Source organism: Sinocyclocheilus rhinocerous, unplaced genomic scaffold (assembly GCF_001515625.1).
Source record: "Sinocyclocheilus rhinocerous isolate Xijiao unplaced genomic scaffold, SAMN03320098_v1.1 scaffold134, whole genome shotgun sequence".
Lineage (NCBI taxonomy): Eukaryota > Metazoa > Chordata > Actinopteri > Cypriniformes > Cyprinidae > Sinocyclocheilus > Sinocyclocheilus rhinocerous.
In genome coordinates this window covers 553,880-567,118 of record NW_015631070.1, presented here as the reverse complement: position 1 = coordinate 567,118, position 13,239 = coordinate 553,880, and the positions used below count along the sequence as shown (strand labels likewise).

General features: G+C 37.6%; 1 protein-coding gene across 1 annotated transcript in view; it reads left to right on the top strand.

Annotated features, from left to right (window-relative positions):
- Positions 1-4,790: 4,790 nt before the first annotated feature.
- The window catches only part of LOC107741515 (LIM/homeobox protein Lhx3-like), a 20,366-nt gene continuing 11,917 nt past the window's right edge, over positions 4,791-13,239 (top strand). The window contains exons 1-4 of the mRNA XM_016554269.1: positions 4,791-4,871; positions 9,669-9,840; positions 10,662-10,864; positions 12,542-12,693. Of these exons, the coding sequence (XP_016409755.1) occupies positions 4,802-4,871; positions 9,669-9,840; positions 10,662-10,864; positions 12,542-12,693 (597 nt within the window). The 5' untranslated portion in view covers positions 4,791-4,801. The remainder of the gene's footprint in view (positions 4,872-9,668; positions 9,841-10,661; positions 10,865-12,541; positions 12,694-13,239) is intronic.

Here is a 13,239-nt window from a genome sequence, read left to right as displayed (position 1 = left end):
TAAAGTGATCATTTTATTACAATTTTGTGTACGATATCTTAATTTTTAGCAGTCCGATCAAATTATGAGCCACGATAGAGAAATTGAGCATCATGATGGATATTACTTCAGTTGTCACACTGAAAATGGAAAATCAAATCAACCTAACATTAATTCATACCAACATCACTAAATGTAATGGGTTATTACAAGTAAAAATAACTCTTTAAGGTAACAAATGCATATTGTACAAAATTATAATGCTCATTTTGGCAAATCATGCAGATATTAAGTGCATGCTGCTGACAAATGGCATGTCATTATGATATTTGGAGCATAGCCACCACATTTTTATATCTTTATAATGTAAAACTCTTAATAGTGAACTCGTAAAACAAGTTTTGTTTGTCGTTTGATAACATTGCTAAATATTTAATAAGAACATTATGAATATCATTTGTAATTAATCCGTGATTAAGTTTAAAGGCATAGTTCACCCAAAAATTATATTTTGAAGAATGTAAGTAACCAGTCATTTGCTGGTAGCCATTGACTTCCACAGAATGGGAAAAATACTATGAAAGTCAGTGGCTACCAGCGACTGTTTGGTTACCAACATGATCAAATGATGACAGAATTTTCATTTTTGGATAAACTATTAATTTTAGATGAACTATCAATGTGATTTTAAGAAAAGAGCATCAATCTGTAGTATAAAGAAAGTTTATGCAATGTTTAGGTGTACAGTGATTAATACACACACAACACTAGATTGTTCTGCTCTTGTTTTCTCTGTAATGGTTTCATGGCTTTTGGCAGCTCTTAGCATCACTATGTTTCTGCGCATGTGCTGTTCCTCAAGCATGCTGTAAATTCATAACGACCCTGCAATCAATATCCGCATGCAGTAATGCACCGCTTACGTATGCAAAGAAGCTCCGCGCCTCGCTTTGAATTTACAGAGCAAATCAGGCTTTTCTTAGGAAACTCCTTAATCTTATTTAGGATATTTAGAGCGCATATACATTAGTGAAGTAAAGGAATGGAAATCATATTTCAAATCTGCCTTTCAATACTCACAGGTCATCGTTACAGATTGTTAACTTGATTTGTGGCCTGAGCTTCCGGGCACCTGCTGTTTTATATCCACCCCGCCAGCACATTTATTTTCACCACTATGATATGATGATGCGTTTCAAAATATTAGCAGATTTAGAATGGATAATATCTTGGACAGAATTTAAGACTTACACTTACACACTTATAGATGAGAGAGAGAGAGAGTGAGTGTGTGTGTGTGTGTGTGTGTGTGTGTGTGTGTGTCTTAAAAAGAGGCAGGAGATGCTAAAAGACTCTCTGGCTGCCATCTTTACTGTATGTATGCGAGTGGGTTTAGTTTATATTGCTCGTAAACCCAGCATGACTGAATAACTGTGATTGCTACTCGTGGTACGAAGGAAACTTGCAAATCACACTGCCATTGAATTCCTGGCCTTGCTTTTATATGAATAGTTCACCCAAAAATGAAAATGTGCTGAAAATGTCCTCATCCTCTGGCCATCCAAGATGTAGATGAGTTAGTTTCTTCATCAGATTTGGAGAAATGTGGCATTCCATCACTTGCTAACCAATGGATCCTCTGCAGTGAATGGGTGCCGTCAGAATGAGAGTCCAAACAGCTGATAAAAATATCACAATTATCCGTAAGTAATCCACACCACTCCAGTTCATCAATTAACATCTTGTGAAGCCAAAAGCTGTGTGTTTATAAACTAAACTGCATTAAGACGTTTTTAACTGCAATACAAGTCCATAATCCATAATAATGCTTCCTCAAGCGAAAAAAAAAATCAATCTCCTTGTCTTCTCACATCAAAACCCACCCACTTATTTGTTTAGAGCTGTTTTGGACTGTAAATGGTGTTTGATCTGTGCAGATTTCTCTCCTGATTCAGACCAGATGACTTTTTCACTGGAGGAAGCATTATTATGGATAATAGACTTGTATTTTAGCTGAAAGCACCGGTTTGAAGTTAAAAACACCATAATTATGGATTTGTGCCTTTCAAACACGCAGCTTTTGGATTCACAAGATGTTAATTGATGGACTGAAGATGTGTGGATGACTTGTGGATTGTTGTGATGTTTTTATCAGCTGTTTGGACTCTCATTCTGACGGCACCCATTCACTGCAGAGGATCTATTAATGAGCATGTGAGGTAATGCTTCATTTCTCCAAATCTGATGAACAAACAGACTCATCTACATCTTGGGTGACCTGAGGGTGAGGACATTTTCAGCAATTTTTTTTTCTTTTTTTGGTGAACTGTTCCTTTAAAAGATACACAGCAGAAACTACACAGAGTTGAAGGCGTGGCTTTGGTTTATTTGGAATATGATGCATCCGCTTTCATCTGGTCCTGTTTCTCCAGATGACTCTATCACCCGACGGTCCTCAAAAAGAGATGTGGAGACCATTGATGTTTGCAGCCCTTAAATGCACAATCATTTAAAAAAGCTGGACATTCCACTCCAGAATAATATAGAGTTTTGATCTGCTGTGTGCTCCTCACAACACAAGGATCTTCAAGTGTCTCTCGAGCTCAGAGGACGTGCTATTTCCTGCATGTGTGCGATGAGCTGAAGCTCTGCCACCAGGCCGCACACGCCGGGGCAAATGCCACAGAGCTCTATTAAAGCCTGATTGAAATGGCTCTGTAAGTGGGTCCCAGGTGCATTAACGCTATAGCAATTTACTGAAATCGAGTGAAACAAGAGGCACAGCGCAGAGACAAGAGCTGAGATGCTCTGAGAGAGATGCTCTGTTGAGGGAGTGTATTGGTAAGATGCTAGTAGGTCTGAGTTTCTGAGTGTGTCAAAAGGCCAGCTGTGTTTGTGTGTGTGTGTGTGCGTGTGTGTGTGTGCGTGCGTGCGTGTGTGTGTGATAGGTCATAGATGCCACCAAAGGACAATTAAAAAAGTGAATTGTGTAAATTGTGTAAAAAGTGTAAATTTATCATGTAATATTATCCATTATCAACTATAACATCATTACTGCCAGTGTAATTGTTAAACCATCATTGTTTGATATGATGTCTGATATGACTATTTAAAATATATTTTAATTTGATCTGTATTACAGGAAGTTATCTCTGATGTACACAAAAACATATTTACATGTATGTCTTCTGGTATATCTGTGGTACCTTTTTTTCCTTTTCTCATTAATATCTATAACAATGACAAACGTGTTATTTATTTATTTATTTAATTTTGCTTTACATTTGAATAATCATAATTTAGAATAAACATGATTTAGACAAACAGGCATGTCAGCACTTTTTACAGTGCAGAAAACAAACATTTCTCTAATTTGTTTGTTTGTTTGTTTGTAGTAGTTGAAGTTGTATGAACATACAACATTTTGCTTTAAATTTTAATGACAGTTTTAATGGCAGGGATCCTTTTGTGCCAGACTTGTTGAAACAGGCTTACGATGGAAGGTTAAATTAAGATTATTAAATAAAACAGACAGACAGACAGACATATAGATAGATAGATAGATAGATAGATAGATAGATAGATAGATAGATAGATAGATGATGTATTTGTTTGTGGTGGATGAATGTCGTAAGAGAATACTTTTTGCTTTGATTTTCATAATCTTAATTTAACCTTCCAATAACGTGACAGGGACCGTTTTGTTCGATAATCTTAAAAGGACTTAGAACGCTCTGACAAACGTGGTATTTATTTATTTATTTAATTTTGCTTTACATTTGAATAATCATAATTTAGAATAAACATGATTTAGACAAACAGGCATGTCAGCACTTTTTACAGTGCAGAAAACAAACATTTCTCTAATTTGTTTGTTTGTTTGTTTGTAGTAGTTGAAGTTGTATGAACATACAACATTTTGCTTTAAATTTTAATGACAGTTTTAATGGCAGGCTTTCTTTTGTGCCAGACTTGTTGAAACAGGCTTACGATGGAAGGTTAAATTAAGATTATTAAATAAAACAGACAGACAGACAGACAGACAGATAGATAGATAGATAGATAGATAGATAGATAGATAGATAGATAGATAGATAGATGATGTATTTGTTTGTGGTGGATGAATGTCGTAAGAGAATACTTTTTGCTTTGATTTTCATAATCTTAATTTAACCTTCCAATAACGTGACAGGGACCGTTTTGTTCGATAATCTTAAAAGGACTTCAACAGAACGCTCTTTAATTATAATTCTTATGTTTCTTTTGTCATAGGATAAAATTAACGACCCTGAATCGTCACTGAAAAAAGACGTTGTTCACTGTCTGTCCGCCCGTGGGTGGCGATGGTCCGTGGATGTTTTTATCTCCAGTCTCTGACCGTGTCAGATGGACACGTTCCGTTTGAGATGACTCGGAGACACGCGTGGAGGCGGGGTGGGGTGCATTGGGTGGGGGTGTCGGTCGGTGTGTTCACGCCTCTGTAGGAACTCTTTCAGCACCGCGGACAGAGACACACACACACGTGACGCGCTCCGCTCCTGCGCTTTTGTGATGCTAAACAACTGCAGGTCATCAGGATTCCTCCTCCCTCAGACATCCTGAACAACACAGCGACTCAATCTAGACATTTGAAAAGTTGTAGAGCCCCGAAACACCGAGGGACCGCCGCCCGGGCCGTTTTCTGTGAATTATTTTGTTGGGCCGCTCTTATTTGTTTTATTTTTCCCCACTCATTTTAAACAGTCCTATATTGTTTTTCTTTTATATATATATATATATTTTTTTTTTTATCTCCTATTAGTTTATTTTCATTTGCGTCAGAATGTTGTTAGAACATCCGGGATCAAGCTGTCAAAATGCTGGGAATTACACCAGATACAGTTCGAGTCAAGGTAAGAGAGCTATTTCTCTACATTAGTTTAACGCAGATTCCTTTGTGCTGTTTAATATGGAAATCGACTAGAAAACTGACAAGCTTCCAATGAGCTTTGACATGTCATCGAAAACACAAGAGCAACAATCCGCCGGTACTTCTTTACAAAATATAGGCTACTATTAAAGCTTGTAATATTTATCATATACGCGTCGTAGACGGCCTGTTTGAGTGGAAATTGTAAATGCATTTTATCTCTCACTCAAAGACGGATAAATGTTCTTATGCACTACATAATAAATTAACTTTAATATTTTTACTTAATAAGTACAGCCTAATGTCATTGGAGATCCTATTTAAGACCCTGAAATAATTTTATTCCCGACTTCAAGTATTAGTATTAGTATTAGTATTAGTATTAGTGCATTCGAAATTATACGAAAAGCTTAGGCTAGTAGCCTATTACACATCTACATGTAACGCATTTTAACGTCTAAAGTACCGTTTGCTTCAGCTCAAGAGCCCTACACAGCTAAAGCGGTTAAGGAGAAGTAAATGGCTCTTCGCTGAACCTCATGAACCCTTCTGAAGAGTGTTTGGTGGATGAAGCGTTACTCTGGAGGTCAAGGGTTTGTGGAGTTTCTGCATTAGACACATACATTCACAAGCACGTAATACTGATAGTCTTGAAAAAGTCGTCTTTTTCGACAAACTAACAACTGTTCCTGCTCCGAACATTCACCTGTCGGACGCCGTATGAATATGTAATGAGCAACATTGTTAGCGCGTGGAACAGATGTGAAGCGCACGCGGTCACGGTTGTCATGAGAGACCCACGAGCGGACCGAAGCTCCGTCCGCGAGACCAGCAGGTATCGGGTTTCCCTCAACAGGTGCAGCACCTGAACCAGAGGAGACCCGGTTTAGGGCTGTTCTGGAGAGTTAAACCTGGAGTATAATATTAATGTGTTTTCTCAACACATTCTGTCTTTGAGACGCGAGAGGCTTGGTTTTCTTTAATGACACTGTTTTACAATTGTCGTGTTACACATATGTTGATAATTATTAATTAGGCTATTATAGTAACAATACGTAGCCTAAGTATTAGCAGCTCTACAAATTAATTGTTCGGTAACTACAAGTTGTCACTTAGGCCTATGTACCTACATACGCAGTAAAATTGTCACTATCAAATATAGCAAACTTTAACAAATATTTAAAAAAATAATAATAAAATAAAACAAGTGATGTTGTTATAGAGCTGTCAAAATTACGTGGTCAAAAATTGTTGTCAAAAAAATCGCGCTTTTCAGTCGTGAGATTTTGTTACATCAAAGGTGAACAGGTCAATATGACATAAAAATGATAAATCTGAAAGTAAGGAGGAACATTGCGGCACCTTTCGCCGATATGTGCTTCATAAAGTGTGGAAATCCAAGCAAATGTGGCATTGATTTTGAGTTTATCATGCGGCGGCCGCAGTGCCACTAAAGCTGATTTCCCCAGACACAGCAGATCAGTATCGATAACATTCATCTGGAGCTTGAGCAGCTCGATCAGCATTTCACACAACTGTCCTCTCTTTCCTACAGCAAACAGTTGTCTGACCCAAATCGATGTAGAGAAATGGAATGATCTGGATTGAAAAGTTCACAGTTTATGTGCATCTCAAAGGGACATGATTCATTTTCGCTTTGTAGAAGCAAAAGCATTGCGCCAAACTTACAGGTTGATAAAAAGTGCATTGGTCAGAAACAGATTCATTTGTAGGCCTGTTGTTTGCGTTGACATCATGTGAAAAACTTTCTACAGCTGGGCGTTGTAATAATTAATTCGCTTTGCATTTTTGCATTAATTACGTTTAGTAGGCTATCTGTTTGCATCGGTGTCAAGATTTCTTGTCCATCAAAAGTAGATACAACTATATCATTCAGCTGAGAATAACAAATAAGAAGACAAGCGGAGAAATTGTTTGATTTAAATGACGCCAATTTCATCGTGTGTGTCTATCGAAAATAATTCAGACACTGATATGTTTACCCTAATTAGACTTTTTACTTTTAAGTAAACAGCTAAATGCATTAGAAATGTGTCAGTACGCATATTTCTAGTCTTTCTTGTGTATTCGCATGTTTCTTCTTTAATTGCAAATGTAATGGGTGTATTTTGCCAGTATGCTTTACGCACTGTGACAGGGTGTATTTTGAATACTTCAGATCTAGATCAAGATGGGGATTTGACAGGTGCGCATGTTTGTGTGATGGACACACACCTGCTTTTGGGAAACACAGTCGCCATCGTTCGCAGCTAATGAGGGCATCATATGACACATTTATGGAAAATAGCGTGAAGAATATTTGTGCGTCTCTCGCGCAAAAGTACTAAAAGGATTATGTGGGCAGTGAATATTTTGTGGACGTTTCTCACAGAAACTCCGTGAGGCTGTTGTGCTGGTTTTGTCCAGGTGATGCTCATCTGTTTTATCAGTCACCAGAGTAACGGGGCGGCGTTTCTATTGCGCATCAAGAGCCACAAGACGCAGAAAGTCGCCGCGCGATGGATGTGTTTCTGGCACGCGCGCGTCTTCTGCCAATTGTGCGCTACATATAACGCTTAGATAGTTATATTATCGCACGCGTTTTGTCTTTCTTTATCGGAATAATGAAAATGGAGCAGAATAAGGCTCGGGATTCGCCGAAAGAGCCGTCCTCTCATCACACGGAGATGCTGCTGGCTTTACTCACGCAGAGAGAGGAGTTACGGAAAGGTACAGCCGACATCAGAGCACGGAAGAAACTTACAGATCAATTCAGATCTAGAAAAATATGAAGCACCTCAGAGTATTAGTCCAATCTTGCGTGAGTTGCACATTTGCTGAAAGCTTGTAATTTAATTAGCCTTACATTTGAAAAATGCACTTTAGGTGACTGTTGTTTAATGCTCTTTGTGTTTAATTTTAATAGATGAATTGTAATTGTGGAGTAGATCTTTTCTCAGTAGAGTTTATTTCTCCTGCATGCGTAACGCTTTTCGTGCCGCTCTAATGCTCTGGATTAGGAGTGATTGTGTTTCTGTGGGATTAAATCTTAAACAGCGGCTCACAACAACATATGTCTGCGTCTTTCTGTTTCCAAAAATCGGCAACATTTCCCATTTTGGACTTTGACGCGCATGAAAGATATCAAGGTGCAAAATCGGGGTTTGATCAATCGCGCCTAGGTGGAAAGTCCTTGGTGTACAAATAGGCTACATTTTAGAAAACGAAATAAAACGAAAACATTACAGTGAGTGTTGAGAAATAAGGACAATTTCCCCGAAACAGCCCGTCATTCTGAGTGAAGGCTGCAGGGGGACAGAAACTATTCCAGACGCTATGTTTGAACGAAAAATGTGAGATTTCTGCCCTTTATAGACTAATAATTAGAGCTGTAGGTTGATTGAATAATTGATAGGTACTCGTGCACCTGTTCATGACGTGTGTGTTGATGTCAGAGAAGCAGCTGCACGCTCAAAGACACTTGATTTGCCAGATAAAACGCGCCTCGGCCTTATTTATTGAATTGTTATTGTTATTAATAAGAACATTTCGAGGAGTGAGTGGATCGTGGTTTCATTTCATTTTAATCAGAATTTGACCAAATTTGTTAGAGCAAAGAAGATGTAATCAAAGGTGTGTTTTCTGGATATTTATGACAGTCATATGGGTACAGAGAACTGTTAAGGACACCCACAGAGCAAGCGGGTTCTCGAAATTGAGCATTTAGCTACTTATCAACATAAGCACATGAAAACTGCTGTTTTGAGGACAACGTAAATAATAATAATAATAATAGTGTGTGGCTATTTATTGTTATTGTTATATTTGTTCATGTAGTTGATTTTATTTGATGTGCTTTATGTACCTGTGTAATGGAAAGGGTGTTGCTTTTTATTCAAGTCTTTATACAAGCTTTTTAAACAAAGACAGACTTAAGATTTACATCATAAATACTTAAGTACACAATACTAAATGAACACATTAAAATTCTCCGTTTTACGTTGTTAAAGAGAATGATTACTTTAATAAAAGCTCGTCTGTTTACCGGTGTGGTTTACTGTGACCTTGAATTGCATTGTGATTTATCACAAGACTGTGCTTACATGCTGTAATATTGTATAATAATAATAATAATAAATAATATCATATACATATAATAATATAAAATACATATAGGCCTATAAATCCTATGTAAACAAGTAATTGTTAACTGTGATGTTACTTTATTGCACAAGCTTTGCATTGATGATAGCACGAAAGACCATTTGACAAAAATAAATATATAAGCAAACAAACAAATAAATAAACCTAATGAGTGAAAACCTCCAATGTTCAAACCAAAACTACGCCCTTGACAATACAGCAAAGAATTAGAATTATTAATCATTTAATAATAATAATAATAATTAGTATTACGCTTAAATGATCTCTCTCTCTCTCTCTCTCTCTCTCTCTCCTCTCTCTCTCTCTCTATAGAGAATTATATATATATTGTAATTTGTAATATTAATGGATATGTTTAGTAAATAAAACCACACTGAAAAACAAATTAAATGCATATCATAATCAAAGCACGAATGAAAGCGACGTTCATCACTTAAATAAAGCGAAATTACTCGGTCAGGGCAACAAATATCCGTCGTCTTTTGCATGTTTTGTCTTTTTTAATTTTTTTAATGTTTTTAAAAAACCTTTTTTTTTTTGCAAAAAGGTTCATGATGCATTTCATTCTGATACAGTATTTGATATTAACCGCTTTCTTGTTTTTTTCTACTTGCAGATATTCCAGTTTGCGCGGGCTGTAACCAGCACATAGTCGATCGTTTTATCCTGAAAGTTTTGGATCGACACTGGCACAGCAAATGTCTGAAATGCAGCGACTGTCAGTCTCAGCTGGCCGACAAATGCTTCAGTCGAGGCGACAGTGTCTACTGCAAAGACGACTTCTTCAAGTCAGTCCTTCTTCAGCACTTGTTTCATATCGTTCACACTCACGCTTCGGGTGCCATCTGACCGGTGTTTGACCGTATTTTGCCTGCAGGAGATTCGGGACCAAGTGCGCTGCGTGTCAGCAGGGCATCCCGCCGACACAGGTGGTCCGGAGGGCGCAGGACTTCGTGTATCACCTGCACTGCTTCGCCTGTGTCGTATGTAAGTCTCTCTCTCTCTCTCTCTCTCTCTCTCTCTCCTCTCTCTCTCTCTCTATAGAGAATTATATATATATTGTAATTTGTAATATTAATGGATATGTTTAGTAAATAAAACCACACTGAAAAACAAATTAAATGCATATCATAATCAAAGCACGAATGAAAGCGACGTTCATCACTTAAATAACGCGAAATTACTCGGTCAGGGCAACAAATAGCCGTCATCTTTTGCATGTTTTGTCTTTTTTTATTTTTTTAATGTTTTTAAAAAACCTTTTTTTTTTCGCAAAAAGGTTCATGATGCATTTCATTCTGATACAGTATTTGATATTAACCGCTTTCTTGTTTTTTTCTACTTGCAGATATTCCAGTTTGCGCGGGCTGTAACCAGCACATAGTCGATCGTTTTATCCTGAAAGTTTTGGATCGACACTGGCACAGCAAATGTCTGAAATGCAGCGACTGTCAGTCTCAGCTGGCCGACAAATGCTTCAGTCGAGGCGACAGTGTCTACTGCAAAGACGACTTCTTCAAGTCAGTCCTTCTTCAGCACTTGTTTCATATCGTTCACACTCACGCTTCGGGTGCCATCTGACCGGTGTTTGACCGTATTTTGCCTGCAGGAGATTCGGGACCAAGTGCGCTGCGTGTCAGCAGGGCATCCCGCCGACACAGGTGGTCCGGAGGGCGCAGGACTTCGTGTATCACCTGCACTGCTTCGCCTGTGTCGTATGTAAGAGGCAGCTGGCCACAGGTGACGAGTATTACCTGATGGAGGACAGTCGACTGGTGTGTAAAGCTGATTATGAGACCGCCAAACAGAGAGGTACGTGCACACGCGACACCTTTGTTTATTCAGCAGATGTTTATTTTTGTAAGAGAAAATCAGAGAAGTTAGGCTACCTCAAGCGCAGTTTTGTATGAGCAGGCACAGTTGCCTAAGTCTTCATTGTTTTACTTCTTTCATTCGATGACCTCACATTGATTGGCCGCTTTTAACTCTGAGCTTAATCTCGCTGGTCGTGGGCTCGTCCATAAACATTTGACCCGGCTCAGGTAATTGCGAACTCGCCAGCCTCCAAATCGATAAGTGCCAACGCCATACAGAAGCGTTCTAGTGAGCGCTGTACACACGCACTAGAGCTGATCTATGGAGCCAGAGAGACACAATCTGCATTCAGGGCAGTTTTCAGACAGATTCAGCGCTTTAATACTGGACAAATCGGACTGCGTAGTGATTTATTTGGAAATGGAGTCTGGAAAGGCCTTTAGCGTCATCCGTTGAGTCGATAAACTCACGTTACACAGCTCATCACTGAATATGTGCGTTCTAAATGTTCAAAACATGCGTTTCAGTTGACATTCATAGAATAGAATAGAATAGAATAGAATAGAATAGACATTGAGACACAATCTGCATTCAGGGCAGTTTTCAGACAGATTCAGCGCTTTAATACTGGACAAATCGGACTGCGTAGTGATTTATTTGGAAATGGAGTCTGGAAAGGCCTTTAGCGTCATCCGTTGAGTCGATAAACTCACGTTACACAGCTCATCACTGAATATGTGCGTTCTAAATGTTCAAAGCATGCGTTTCAGTTGACATTCATAGAATAGAATAGAATAGAATAGAATAGAATAGAATAGAATAGACATTTAAAAATAAAGGCTCCAAAAGGGGGTATTCGCAACAGTGCCACAGAAGAACAATTTTTGGTTCCCCAAAGAACCCTTTAGCTTAAAAAAAACGTTTTTTTCTTATTGTGAAAACATAAAGAACATTTAGTGCAAAAGAAAGATGCATGGATGTTAAAGGTTCTTCATAGAACCATCTATGAAAATAAAGAGATTATTTAAAGAATAGAAAACGGCCATTTTTAAAATAGAATAGAATAGAATAGAATAGAATGGAATGGAATGGATGATAAAACGAGCATACATCTCGAAATGAGAATAGATTCTAATGTCTATAAGAAATAAATTCGTTTGTTAAATTAAAATATGTTTCTTATATTACAGAGACGGAACGCTCGTTGTGAATTATTTAGGAAAGGGGTCTGGAAGAGACCCTGAGCATCATTCATTGAGCAGATAAACTTACAGTACACTGAATAACTGCATTCTAAATGTTTGATACAGGCCTTCAGTGCCTTCACCTCACCGACGCTCAGATTCGAATAAAATAGAACGTATAATGTGCAATTGTTTCTGTAAAGATATTATAACTTGACTAGCATTCGTTTAACCTAATAATAATAATAATAATAATAATAATATAGTTTTGACTGGAATAAAGTTAGATATTATTTGAAATGCGTTTACATTTGTTACCTTAAAGAATAGAATAGAATAGAATAAAATAGAATAGAATAGAATACATAGTCATAATTTAAGAAGAGTATGCCTTAATGATGCCGTATCAATTAACATAAAGGTGTAGCCTGATTGTAGAATTAGAAATAAATTCGTTTTTATAAATCAAAATATGTTTCTTATATTACAGAGGCGGATTCGACAGCAAAACGCCCGCGCACAACAATCACCGCCAAACAGCTGGAGACGCTGAAGAACGCGTACAATAACTCACCGAAACCCGCGCGCCACGTGCGGGAGCAGCTGTCGTCGGAGACTGGTCTCGACATGCGGGTGGTGCAGGTAACAGCTACATCTACATCACACCTACAGCTCATTCTCAACACAACAAATGTGCAATACAACAGAACTACACCACAAAAACGCGCGGTTATTTATCTCACCCTTAAAAATGCAACTTTCTGCGTGACATTAAATAATAGATTTGAATTGAATAAAAAAAGGTAATAGCCTAAATGTTACCACACTAAGCACATTTGTGTAGGTTCACTGACAATGAAGTTAACTGAAATTAAAACACTAAATGAAAAATAGTCATTAATAATACTAAAGAAAAAAAACATATAGCATATAAGACGCCTAGCCCAGCTGACTGCGACTTGGACGTATAAAATTATAATATTCATAGGATATCCAATATGCAATATGTAATTGTTCCCTGTAATATTTTCACGCTATTATTCACAAAAAAAATGTAACGTATCATCTATTTACATATATATACATATATACATAATAAATATACACAGTACACATACACATATTATGTAAACAAAAACTTTTATTTTGTATGCAATTAATCGCGATTAATCATTTGACAGCACTAAT